This window comes from Eulemur rufifrons, chromosome 17 (assembly GCF_041146395.1).
Source record: "Eulemur rufifrons isolate Redbay chromosome 17, OSU_ERuf_1, whole genome shotgun sequence".
NCBI lineage: Eukaryota > Metazoa > Chordata > Mammalia > Primates > Lemuridae > Eulemur > Eulemur rufifrons.
This window is the reverse complement of record NC_090999.1, coordinates 43096164-43110491: the sequence shown is the minus strand read 5'-3', so window position 1 is coordinate 43110491 and position 14328 is coordinate 43096164. Positions and strand designations below refer to the sequence as shown.

Here is a 14328-nt window from a genome sequence, read left to right as displayed (position 1 = left end):
TTTGTTTAGCTAGTCAAAAAATAAGTGGCTGTTAAATATGATAAACTCTGGAACTTATCTTTCAAGCAACCTCAAAATTAGCATTCCAAAATGAAAGCCTTATTGAAGAGCATTCTTCCAAAAATATAAAATTGTTAGTAATGATAAAAGACATAAACGATTCAGCTATTTGCACTGTGAAAGCAAGCCTCACTTTTTTCAACACAGCTCCCAGACCAAGACCCTACTGGTGGTGATTAGAGAAGGACACTAATCTGGATTATCTATATTCTCTAAGAGAACTGGCTAAGGAAGATAAGTTACTTGCTGAAGAACACATAAGAAAAAACAGTAAATTACAAGGCACCCTACCACAACGTAGGTAAGGAGTTCATAAATATGGAATCAGCAACATTTAATGTTTAATCCATAGCCATGTACAGATTCATCTATAAAATAACCTACAATAGCACTGGCTTTCAAAATGTTTTTACTACTGGCCATCAGAAAAAAAGCCTTTTGTGCACTGCCATCCAGTATGTGTATAAACACACAAAAGTCTAAAACAAATATTTTGTGAAACAATGGCTATGAGCAACACATCCTATAGTCTTTTATAGTTAAGGTTGCCAGATTAAAAACAGAATGTCCAATTAAATTTGAATTTCAGGTAAACAACAAATAATGTTTTGGTACAAATATACCCTACATATGGTATGGGACACATTGATATACTAAAAAATTATCCCTTATTTAAAAACTCTAATGTAATTTAGTTTCCTGTATTTTTATTTTCTAATTCTTGCAATCCAAATGTACAGTTCACTTTTTCACAATGCTGGAGACATATACTAAATTGATTTTATGAGCCACCAACAGGTCTCCACCTGGAGTTTCAAAAACACTGCTGCTTGGGTGGCAAAATATTCAAATAATTAAATTAAAGGTATTGTAGCTTTAATTTATAATAAATACAAAACACATGAAATTGGGTACAAGATAATGAGGGACTGAGATTTAAGAAGAAAACGTACTGAAAAAATTTTAGTAAAGAAACAAGGTGATAATTTGAAAGGGTGTTTCACAGCAATAAACCAACTTTCTCCTTCAAGTTGTTACTACATTTCAGAAACACAAGTCCTCCCAAACCTTTCCAAACAAATTGTAAATGGAGGAAAACAGGAATACCTGTACGATCTCTAAAGAGCTGTTTAACAATAAAATTATGGTTGTTACTAAAAGGACAATTACCCTCAACTATAACAATGTACGTTAATGTTTTATGAAAAGTAGAAAAAGATAACATTATTTCTTTGTCTAGTTAAATTTATTGGCTCCAGAAATTGTGTAGTCTCATTATCTACCTAATATAATGGGAATTAAATACAAAATTTTAAGTTATTTGCACAAGTATTCAAGCAATTAACTTGAAGAGATAAAGATTTTTAAAAATCTGAATTATGCTGCATACCTCAAGATAAAATTAAATGAAAACATTGAAACGGCATACACATACATATATCAATATTAGGAATATCGTATTTCTAGGTATAAAAATAACCAAAGGTAATTCTTGAAAGAACTAGCATACCTTTGGAAGCTCTTCAATCTGATTAGCATCTAAATAGAGCTCCTCCAGAGTTTTTTCAAAAGTAAAAATCTCTTTGGGAACCTGTTCCAAACTGCAATGAGAATAATCAAGAGTAGTGACAGTCTCCTCTTCCCCTCGTAGACAGCGACATGGTACCAACCGCACAAACAAACTTCGTTTTGTAGTCATTTTTAGATACTGCAATATTCAAATAAAAATAAATGTAATTAAAACAAATACATCATAAGAATTTTTCAGAACAAATTATTCCAATTTATCACAATTCATGCCACAAATAAACAACAACTTCCCTTACACTACATGCACCCAATGGAACCCATTTAACATTGCTTGAATACCCACATTTATATCTACTGGATTTCAAATTAAATTCAAGCACTTTAGTACTTACAAAACAATCTGTAAAGTAACCATTTATGCTTCTACGAAGACACTAATTTGTGAACCTGCTTCTTAGTTCTCAACAAAAAAGAAACCTCTAGCATGACAAAGATTTTTTAAGTCCTGGCTCTAAGACTTCTATGTTTCTTTCTTTTTTTTTTTTGAGACAGAGTCTCTCTCTGTGCCCAGGCTACAGTGCCCATGGCATCAGCCTAGCTCACAGCAACCTCAAACACCTGGGCTCAACTGATCCTCCTGCCTCAGCCTCCTGAGTAGCTGGAACTACAGGCACAGGCCACCAAGCCCAGCTAACTTTTTCTATTTTTAGTAGAGACAGGATCTGCTCTTGCTCAGGTTGGTCTCGAACTGCTGAGCTCAAGCAATCCTCCCACCTCGGCCTCCCAGAGTGCTAGGATTATAGGCATGAGCCACTTCCCCGGCCTCTATGTTTCTTAACTAAGAACTTGATTATGTGCAGTTTTAGTAGGAAATAGGAATGCATAGATGTTTTCAGGTCTTTTTAACCAGCCATTGGGGATCAATAATCGTTTTTAATTTTCCTACATGAAAATTCCCACTTACCCCAACTATATTTTGTATCAATTAAATATTGGCCTTATAGTTTTTCTAAAGAGCTTGTAGGTCTTAAGTGTGTTTAAGGTTACACACTGAATCATAAACTTGCTTAAATAAAGTAATTCAGGGAAAAGGACAATTCTGAATTAGTAAAAATTCTGAAAGCCAATTTTATTAAATATATAATGTAGGTACATAGGTTAATTCCAACTAGGCTAACATTGTATTAGCAAAGGGAGGCCCACCTCAATAAATAAGTGGTGTTATGAATTTTTTGTATGTAAAATCATCAATTGTTATCCTAGGCAGGAGACTCTATTAATACAGTTATTAGGCCAGGAGTGATGGCTCACACCTATAATCCTGGCACTTTGGGAGGCAGAGGTGGGAGGATGGCTTGAGGCTAGGAAGTTTGAGACCAGCCTGGGCAACATGGTGAGACCCCATCCCTACCAAAAATAAATAAATAAATAACTGGGTGTGGTGGCACACACCTGTAGTCTCAGCTACTGCAGAAGGTAAAGCAGGAAGATTGCTTGAGCCCAGGAATTTGAGGTTGCAGTGAGCTATGACTGCACCACTGCCTGTGTGACAGAGTGAGATCACAGTCTTAAAAAAAAGTATTAGATTACTTCTAATCAGGACAAAGACTAGGTTAAAGCCAGTGAGGTCTCAGGCACAAAATATAAGGACATATCAAAAAAACTCAGCAATAAAGACAAATAAAGCATTCTAATATAATGTATTTTTTTAAAAATACAAACTACTGAAAAATAATCCATGCATTGACCCAAATAAATAACTGACATGTTTGCATCCTCAAAATCTTGGCTTAACAAATTTCTATTGATTGAGATTTTTGCCTCAGTTATTTGGGTCAACACATGGATTAAAAAAATCAAATGTTTAAATAAAGACAGGATCAGTATTAATGATTTTTCCTTTTGCTTCAGGCTAAAATATGGATCCACAAGGCACTGCTTCTAAATTTTCTAACTCTTATACTTCAAATTATATGATATTTTTAAAGTCTTTGACAATGAACAAGATAAGTATTTCCCTTGCAATCTTTTCAAAAATTTGATTATTCTCATTCAATCACCTTGTGCCAGGCACTATGCTAAGTTCTTCAGATAAACTATATCCATATTCTCATTTCATCCTCACTACAACTTTCTAAGATACATGCTGTTATCCCCATTTTTCCATAAAGAAACTGAGTTTGTGCTTTTTGAGAGATGGGGGTCTTACTATGTTGCCCAGACTGGTCTAAAACTCTTGGGCTCAAGAGATCCTCCTATCTCAGCCTTCCAAGTAGCTGGGACTACTGCTCTTCTATACTGTTTCTCAATATGCAGTAATATATACTTGAACTAAGAGGCTCAAAGCAATTAAGGTATCTGTAGGTCTTTGCTACATACTTTTCCTTCAGGATTCACAAAAATAAACTAAGATGCTAAATATCAAATGTTTCCATGTAAAATCTTTGTCAACAAATAAATATCCAAAAATGTTTACCAAATATTATGAACAATCTATGTTTACATAAAGGCATGTTTAACTGAAAAGAATAAAACAGTTAATCTAATAAGAAGATTTTAATTGCTAAAGGGGAATTTAGCTTATACTTGTGTGCTTATGAGATCATTTTTTAAATTCCAAAAATGAATACAAAATTTCTTGTTCTGTATATTTTAAGAATACAACTGATAGTGAGTCAGAAGGACACTTCAGAATGAGAAAGAATTCTGTCTACACTGTCCAATATGGTAGCCTCTAGGCACATGTGGCTATTTAAACTTAATTTTAAAGTTAAATCAAATAAAACTAAAAATTCAGTTTCACAGTCACACCAACCACATTTTAAATGCTCAATAGCCACCTGTGACTAGTAGCTACCATATTGGACCAAATAGCTACAGATGATGGCACCTGAGGTATAACACTATTTACAGAGTAATTGTTAATGAAGATAAAACAATTTCCAAGATTTTTCTGTAGAGCTAATCATGTTGCAGAGAAACAGAACTGTAGAATTTCTCAGAAAGGACAATAAATTTAGAAAAAGGAGGATTAGATGCTTGGCTCTAGGAAGCTGAACAGAGTTTATATCTCAAAGGGAAACCTCCTGTGGACAGAGGCTGTGAAGAGAGCAGTTTAGACTTCAGATGAAATTCACTGGCAATCCAGAGCCAATACAAAAATGCATCCCCATTCAAAAGAGGCCTGCAGATGGAAGTAGTGTAGACTAAAAACTGCTGATTGCTAAAAAAAGGAGGGAGACCTTAATCGTTGAAGGCAGAGGAGGAAAGTACTATTATGAAAGAGAAGTAAATAAGTAACAATACCCAAAGAGATCTTCCCTTAGACAATGATACTAGAAAGTAATCCAAAACGGAGAAAGCCTAACCTGGTCTGAACAGGAACTGGTAAACATAGCTGAATTTTAGGGATGTGATAAAGAAGAAATACTTTATAAATTAGAAGCAACACAGTAAATGTAACAATCTTCTCATCACAATGGAGGGACTGAGTCAACCCAGAAAATAGGCATGATAGTGATAAGCCAAAAACATTCTATCAAAAGAAATTAAAGCTACTTACCCCTGGGTTGAATTTATCTCCCTGATGTTTCTTAATTGAGCCAACATTCTGCGGAAAACAAAAAGAGAACCAAAATTAACAATGGATCTTTATGACTGTAAGGAACATCTCTTTTAATTTCTAATATATAAGAAAAGCTAAATTAAACTTCTCAAAAACTGACCATTGTGAACTGAAAATAGACCAAACAGTCAAACAAAACATTAGCTTCTTAAAAACACACATGGTTGCATGTGCATACATACACAAATTTGCTAGCTTCTAAGTAAATGTCAAGCTTTTTAACAAGTGAATTGCTGATACATTTGTAATATTGAGAGCCCTCATCTACATCAAAAAATACTCTTTCTTGGCCGGGCGCGGTGGCTCACGCCTGTAATCCTAGCACTCTGGGAGGCCGAGGCGGGTGGATAGCTCGAGGTCAGGAGTTCGAGACCAGCCTGAGCAAGAGCGAGACCCCGTCTCTACTAAAAATATAAAGAAATTATATGGACAACTAAAATATATATATACAAAAAAAAAAAATTAGCCGGGCATGGTGGCGCATGCCTGTAGTCCCAGCTACTCGGGAGGCTGAGGCAGTAGGATCGCTTAAGCCCAGGAGTTTGAGGTTGCTGTGAGCTAGACTGACGCCACGGCACTCACTCTAGCCGGGGCAACAAAGCGAGACTGTCTCAAAAAAAAAAAAAAAAAAAAAAAAAAAACTCTTTCTTATCCAGAGGAGGGAAAATGGCAAAGAGAAAAAGGGAAAATAAATAAATAAAATAAATGCCCTTCCATGTACCACTAAAATGCCAGTTTTTTTAATTTACTGAGAAATAACAAAAAATTTTCCATGCAAATAAATGCTAATCACCAATTAGATTTAAATTTAGCAGTTTTTGATGCTTCTGTGTGGCAGGCACTGTTAACTGCTTATCGGATTTATTTTCTCTTTTAGTATGTTGACTGTTCAGGACGTAATGGGCCCAGCTCAATACTCACTTTTGTACTTTCCAGGCCTGGAGGGGTGGACAGGGGATAGGTGACACAATGAAGACCAAAGTCTTATACTCTGAAGTCTGCTTTGGGAGTGGAATGGAGGCTAATTCTGGGAAAGCATTTGCTTTCCTGATAAATGGGAACAAACATGTCTGACACCACCACTCTCCCGTTTTTCTAGCTTTGAATCTGTACATGATAGCTAGTGCTGCAACAACCATCCTATTACCATAAGTCAACAAGCATGAGGATTAAAAACCCGCCAATAAATAAGGCTGACAAGAAAAAGACAGAACGTGCTGGGGGTCTCAAACAGCATTGCTGAGCAGCTGTACCTACCAATGCTAACTATTATCTACTCTTGGATTTCTTGGTATGTGAGAAAACTAAATTTCTTTATTTACTTAAATCATTGCTAGGTTTTCTGTACTTGCAGCCAATACATTTCAAAGTGAGGCAGCCTAAAGCCCAAAACAACGGTCTTAATAAAAAGTATATGCATACATCATAAGTAATCTTTTTCTTAAGAATTCAGAGTGATATCTGAAAATATCTTTCAGAATTTCAGAGTTGCCCTAAATATGGAGCTATTTGTCTCTGTGCTAAATGGTTTGGGACTACTGAGTTGTTTGAGTTTCTCTAAGAATTCCACATATTCTGCATGCCACACACACACACACAAAAAAACAACCTGTGTGTATAGCAAGCAAAGATGGCCACTAAATCTTCTGTCATTCATACTATTCCCACAGATTTAACAGTCTGGTAGAATGGAGCTGCCAGTAAACTGAAATGGAATAAGACCATGGTAGGAGCAAGGTGGACAGAAGAGAGATGAGATGTTTGTGTTTAGAAACTTCAATTTGAAATACCTTAAGGCTATCTGAGTGGAATACTGAGTAGGCAGCTGGATATGGGCATTCAGACTGTGGGAAGAGATCTAAGCTCAGGATATGTGAATAAATTTGAAAGTCATCTACTTATAGATGGTATTTAAAGCAATGAAATTAGATGAAATCACCAGGGACATGAGGGTAGACAGAAAAGAGAACAAGTCCAATGACTGAGCCCCAATACATTAAAAACTTAGGGGTCAGAAAGAAGGGGCAGAACCAGCAAAGGACACTCAAGAGAAGCAGTCAAGTGAGACAAGAGAAAAACCCAAAAAAGTGTGACATCCTAAAAGCCAAGCGATGTTTCACGGAAGAAGGAATTATCAACTCTGTTAATCAGGACTTAGAATTGCCATTATATATTATCAACTCTGTTAATCATGACTTAGAATTGTCCATTACGGGCCAGGCGCGGTGGCTCACGCCTGTAATCCTAGCACTCTGGGAGGCCGAGGTGGGCGGATACTTTGAGCTCAGGAGTTCGAGACCAGCCTGAGCAAGAGCCAGACCCCGTCTCTACTAAAAATAGAAAGAAATTATCTGGACAACTAAAATATATATATACAAAAAAATTAGCCGGGCATGGTGGCGCATGCCTGTAGTCCCAGCTACTCGGGAGGCTGAGGTAGAAGGATCGCTTGAGCTCAGGAGTTTGAGGTTGCTGTGAGCTAGGCTGACGCCATGGCACTCTAGCCCGGGCAACAGAGTGAGACTCTGTCTCAAAAAAAAAAAGAATTGACATTATGTATTAATGTAAAGGTCACTGTCTACCTTGACAAGACCAGTTTTACTGGTGGGGCAAAACACTATTTGGAGGGGATTCAAAAAAGAACAGAACTAGACATAGCAAATATAGACGACTAGTTTTGCCATAAAGGACATTAGAAAAGTAAAGCAGTTGCTAGGGCAGAATATGAATCAAGAAACACAACAGTGGATTTGTAGGCAGATAGGAATAATCTAGTAAAGAAAAAGAAGAGATCATTGATAAATTTTTATAAATAGGATTTGGTCAACCATATGTACGGCCCTAGCAAAACCACCCACCAATAAAAAAGCTGCAAGAAAACAAAACAAACGGGTGGAACTATATATAACTAGCTGAATAAAATCCACTCAGGATATTTTTCAAAATTAGGGATTACTATACCCTCTCCCTAGAGATTCTGATTTAGTGAGTTAAAATATATAAAACTCAATATTCTTTATCTTAAGTAAAATGTCCATGTGATTCTTTAACACATAGTTTCAACAATAATCAAATACAGTCAATCCCAACTCATCTATAGCAAAGCTACCATCATTTAGCCCTCCCCATCCTCTACTGAGGATTATTTTGACTAATGTCCTAGTTTGAGAACTGCTATAAAAACTGAAAAGTAAAACCACTATAAATATTTTTTTTAAATACAGCACATTATATTCCCCTATTTATCTAAAGAGATCACAAGTTGCCTAGATTTAAGAGAAATCTCATGATGTTGGTGCAATATTTCATTTAATTAAAGGCTCCTCAGGCATGTCCACACCTATTAGGTGGCATTTAGTGGTTGTACAAGATCATTTAGTTTAATCATGATTATCACGGTGGTTGGCAATCTGTATTTGGTATATCTGTGCTTAGTTCTGAGGCATTTTCTGGACATTATTAGCCTATTACTGATAAGTACACAAATAGTAAACAATTAAAATAGTAATATAAAAAATAATAAGAATAGGAAGGTAAGAAGAGTAAGACTTTAAATTTACATAATGAAAAAGTTATAATTGTTATATAAGAGTAATTCTGATGGACAACAGTCAAAAACTGAATATACATAATGTGATGTGCCTACAACACATACAAGAAATGAGGAAAGGATGCTGATGGCTAAATCACACTTACAGATAGAAGATCAACATCACTGTCTGCCTGCACTAGCCTAATTCTAATCAAGTAGCAAGTTGAGAGTTTCTTCAATATGAACACTGTTAAAAACTTTTATATCAAATCATGGTTAGCTTAAACATGTCTAAAAAATTACTGTGCAACGAAGTGGCAGCCATACATACTGAAGTTACTAAGTACCACCCCACATTTATAGAAATTTCCATTTTTATATTTTTGGATATAATTTACATAATGAAATGAACACATTCTAAGAGTATAGATAGCAAATGTCTACAACTGTGTAACCAACAGGAACCAAAACATACACTATTTCCATCACCCTAGAAGGTTCACACTTGCCCTTTTCCAGTCAGCCCCCTGACCAAGGCAACCTGCCCTGAATAAAAATATTAAGACATTTGTAGAAAAGTGTTATGAGAACACAGGCCTCAGTTCTCATGGATAAGTACACGGAAATGAAATTGGTGGGTCACGATCTATAAGTATATTTAATTCTATTAAAAACTATCATTTTACAAAGTGGTAACTTAACGCTCCAAGCAATGAGAATTCCAATAACAACCTCATCAACACTTGGTAATTTTAGTCTTCCTTAATTTTAGCCTATGTAGTGGGTGTAGAGCAGCACCTCATTGTTTTTATTTTGCACTTCTCTAATTACAAATGGCATTGAGGAGCCTCATCCTTACCTAGACCTCATTTGATGACGAGACAGATACAGATCTTCAAGCTTTATGCTCTAATGGTGCAAGACTTTTGGAGAAGAGAGTGAACAAACTTTGTATATGGGAGGAATGCAAATTACTGTGATAGAGACTATAATGTGTTGGAAGAAAATTCTCCATAATCATCTCACATTTCTGTATGGTGTGTGGGTCTTCTGAGCAATGCCATTTACAGTTGATTTAAGATGTTTGTATAAAGAGACATTCCAGGATAATAATGCTTAGCGTGACTACGACAGTCCACCGTCCCCTCTCCAGAAAACACTTGCTTATACTCCAGTGGTCCAAAATAAGATCAGGTTTCCTAATTTGGGGTTCTTCTGTAACCACCCTAGTGCATGTGCAGGTACCATCTGACCCTTACTTTGTCACCCTATGGAGATTAAGGCTCGGGGAACTGGCACAAGACACTGCTCTGGCTGCTGCTTTTGCAGAAACCAATAATCTGTCTCTAGTCTAGAGGTCCTGTCTGGCAGGCTTAACTTTTCAGTTTGTAAGTAGGGTAAAATCTCAGACTCTTCACTGTTTCTGACTTAACGACTGTAAAGTGAGAAACATGGCCACAATATGTTACCACCACCAAAAATCAAGAGATAGAATCTATTTCCCCACCCTATCAATTCGGGCTGGCGATGTGAATCGTTTATACCAACTCAATGAGGTGGAAGTTTTATTGGGCAAGTAACAGTGCCTATGCCTCAAGATTCACAACGTTTACCTTCTTTGAATGCTTTTAAATTTGAATGCTCCCCTGAGAACATGAGGTAATAAAGAAGCTGGTTTTAGTTGTTTTAAAAAAAAAATAACTGAAACAAAAGTTTTAAATAGTATTTCCTTTTTAGCCTTTTAATAGCTATAGAAACTATACACCCCACCTGCCCCACATTATTCCTGATATTGGTAATCTGTGTTTTTTTCCCCAATCTTGCTGGAGATTTATCAATTGTATCAATTTTTGCAAAGATGAAAGGTTACATTTTGTTCATTTTCTTATGGTATGTTTTCTATTTCATTGATTTGTACTTTTTTCTCTGTATTTGCTGCCTTTTTTAAGTTTCTCTTTTTCTGTCTTCTTAGGGCAAACCTTATGTAATTGATTCTAATTTTTATTTCTTCATTAAAATTTAAAACTATAAATTCTCTGAGCACCAGTCTAGCTGCACTTAATAATTTATGTGTTGTCTTTTGTTGAATTTCTTTAAAACGCTTTCTAATTTCCCATTTGATTTATTGTTTTACCCACGGGTTATTCAGAATTTCTTCCTTAATTTCAAAATATTTGGTGATCTACTCATTGTGTGAAATATCACTGCTACTGATTTCTAATTTCATTGTAGTCAAGAACATAGTACTATCATTTCAAGCCTTTGAAATATGTTAAGGCTGTCAATGGCCCCACATAATATCTATCTTAGTGAGTGCTCCATGTGCATCTTGAATGTCACATTTTGTGTCTCTTGGGTATAGTGCTTTATAAATATCAATTATGTAAAGTGGTTGAGTTTTGCTCCCAAATCTTCTATACCCTTACCAATTTATAGCATTCTTTTCCTATAAATTACTGAAAAATATTTAAATCTCTAACTATAGTTGTAAATTTGTCTATTTCTCATTTTGTCTATTTTTATTTTATGTATTTTGAAGCTCTGTTATAAAATGAATACACATTTAAGGTTCTTATATCTTCTTGAATGGATCCTCTTACCATTATGAGATTTTTTTTTTTCCTGCTAATAATCTTTAATTTTTTTATTTTTATTTTTTTTTTTTTTGAGATAGTGTCTCACTCTGTTGCCTGGGCTAGAGTGCCGTGGCATTAGCCTAGCTCACAGCAACCTCAAACTCCTGGGTTCAAGCGATCCTTCTGCCTCAGCCTCCCGAGTAGCTGGGACTACAGGCATGTGCCACAATGCCCGGCTAATTTTTTTCTATATATGTTTTTAGCTGTCCAGATCATTTCTTTCTATTTTCTGTAGAGATGGGGTCTGGCTCTTGCTCAGGCTGGTCTCGAACTCCTGACCTCGAGCGATCCTCCTGCCTCGGCCTCCCAGAGTGCTAGGATTATAGGCATGAGCCACTGCACCTGGCCAATCCTTGTTTTTTATATTTTGCTTGATATCACTACAGCCATAGGAGCTTTTCTTTTTAGTATTAATATGGTATATCTTTTTCTATCTATTACTTTTATCCAAATTTGTCTTTATATTTAAAGTATCCATTTGTGGGAAGCATATGTTTGGGTACTGCTTTTTTTTTTTTTTTAATCCAATCTGAGGTAGGCTTAGACCTTTCATGTTTAATATAATTATTGCTATGGCAGAACTTAAGGCTATATCACATTATTATTTATATTCTACTACTTCTTTGTTCCTCTTTTCCTACCTCCTAATAAAATTTTTTTTAACTCTACTTTATCTCCTTCTATCGACTTTTAGCTATACTACTTTTTTCTGATTGCTCTAGAATTTATAATACGCATTCTTCATTCATCATAGTCTATCCTCAAATGCTATTACATCTCTTCACATATAATCTAACTACTATAAAAGAGTATACATACATTTATTGCTACCTTTTGGGCTACTGTCTTTGTCTTGTATTCTACTTCTACATATTACTACATTATTTTTGCTTTATACTACCCACTGTGATTTATATAAATTTAAAAACTAGAAAACAGACATTCATATTTATCCACAAATTTACCATTTTCTGCCATCTTTATTTCTTACTATAGACCTGCTATTAAGCCTATTTAATTTTTTAAGATATTATATTTTGCAATTCTACAATCTACATCTGATTCTTTTTAGAGTTTCCACTACTCTCCTAAATACCCAATCCTTCATATATCATCCTGCCAATTGTCCTGAAGTCCATATCTCCTAATTCTAATAATTGGACCATCTGTAAGTTTGCTTTTCTCCTGATTATGCAATCACTTTTTCTTGTTTGTTTCATAATTTTTTATAATATTCTAGATACTATAACAATCAAAAGTTAAGCATAATATTGTTTTAAGTTACATTTCCCAAAGAATGTAAGTTCTTTCCACGCCCCCAGGATAAATGGTTGATAATTCAGATTTCTAGTAAAGACAATATGAGCTGGTACTGGCTGTAGCTTTTAGATTGAGTTCATCTGTGACCCAACTCCCAACCTTCCCCACCACTGACCACAGCCACATTTTAGATCTTCTCAAAATTTGAGGCAGTAGGAGTTCGTGCTACAGTTCCAGATATTTTTGGTTCAGTTTACCTTCAGATTCAAGTGGAACAGGGTCCCAAATTCCAAGAACCCTTAGAATTTGCAGGACTACATGATTTCTCTGTGCTTTTCAACTCTCTTCTCTCCTGCTGCTTCCTGGCAAAATGCAGTGGGAGAAGATAGATGGAATTATCAGGCTTAATTATTTCATTTCACCTTTGGGGCTCTGTCAGATTTCCATCTCTTCCCTAAAGCCCTCACTGCCATTCTAGGATCAGATGATTTATCCTCATCTCTTCAATGTCTTCCCATATATGGCAGTCCTACTCCTCTGCCTGCACAGGCACCTGCTCCCAGGTAGGGAAACTGCCACACTCACCTATGCAGAGCTCGTGTATCTCTGGAATTCAGATCCCTAAGGCTTCCCGGAGTCCATCGATTTTTGCTAACCCTATTTTAAGAGTGTGACTTTTATAATTTTCAGGTTTTGCTTATTGTTACCAGGGGACCAAGTCTTCTGCATCCCTTTCACATCCTAACTAGAAGCAGAAATCTTAGCAGATTTTTAGTATAGAAAAAAACTTTTCTATTTATAGAAAAGATAATCCCATGGAAGATACTCAATCTGACTCACCCCTTTGTGGAGGGGTAAACTTGGTTAAGGGTAGAAGAATCTTGGATTCTCCTCAATCTCAGTTTAGGAGGACTGACATAATTTAAGGAACAGGAGGCCTCAAATTATTTTTTACAGAAAAAGTCTTTGATTCTACACTTAGAAATACTACTAACAAATGCAAACATTCTGGATTGAATTAAATCTGAAAAACTGACATTAGATCATCCTATAATCTGAAGGAAAAGGTGGGAGAGAATGAGGAAAGGAAACAGCTCGGTATGGTTCATAACCAAACCTGAGGAAGGTGCAACAGTACAGAAAAGAAAGACTGGAGGTCTGTGGGTAAATCTCACCTGTATGCTAGAAAGTATACCATTGGCTCAATTATTTTCAACAACAGGTCAATTAAAAAAATGCAAGATGACATTTGTGGCAATATGTCATACATAATACATGTCACAAACGTATATCCAACAGGTTATTGTTTAACGTGGTAGGGAAATTGAAATCATGGTAGTGTTTCAAAACTTGAGATAGCTTTCTCATACAGTTTTGACTGAATTCTAAACTCTTCCCCATAACAAACAATCCTGTGGCAAAATTAACTTCCTTACATGTATTCCCTCACTTCTCCTTACTTTCTAGTGTTTATGTCTAAACCAGAGTAATTTCCAAACTCCTTTGCTTCTTCCAGTAACTTGTAAGAACTTTTCTTCCATTAATTCACCACTTATGATCTGAGGAGCCTTAATGGTACCAGATCAAGATAGTTGAATTAACCAGAGAGAACCCTAATTATCATAAAGAATGTTAAGTCTATCCCTATAAAAAGAGACAATCTAAAATACACTAAGAAACAACTG

At 35.7% G+C, this 14328-nt stretch overlaps 1 protein-coding gene across 4 annotated transcripts in view; it reads right to left on the bottom strand.

The window, feature by feature from the left end:
• ERBIN (erbb2 interacting protein) overlaps positions 1-14328 on the bottom strand; it is a 119256-nt gene that overhangs the window by 71891 nt on the left and 33037 nt on the right. For all 4 annotated transcript variants that reach the window (XM_069491912.1, XM_069491913.1, XM_069491914.1 and 1 more), the window contains exons 2-3: positions 5153-5200; positions 1571-1768 (exon numbers count right to left, since the gene is read on the bottom strand). In XM_069491912.1, the coding sequence (XP_069348013.1) occupies positions 1571-1759 (189 nt within the window). In that variant the 5' untranslated portion in view covers positions 1760-1768; positions 5153-5200. The remainder of the gene's footprint in view (positions 1-1570; positions 1769-5152; positions 5201-14328) is intronic.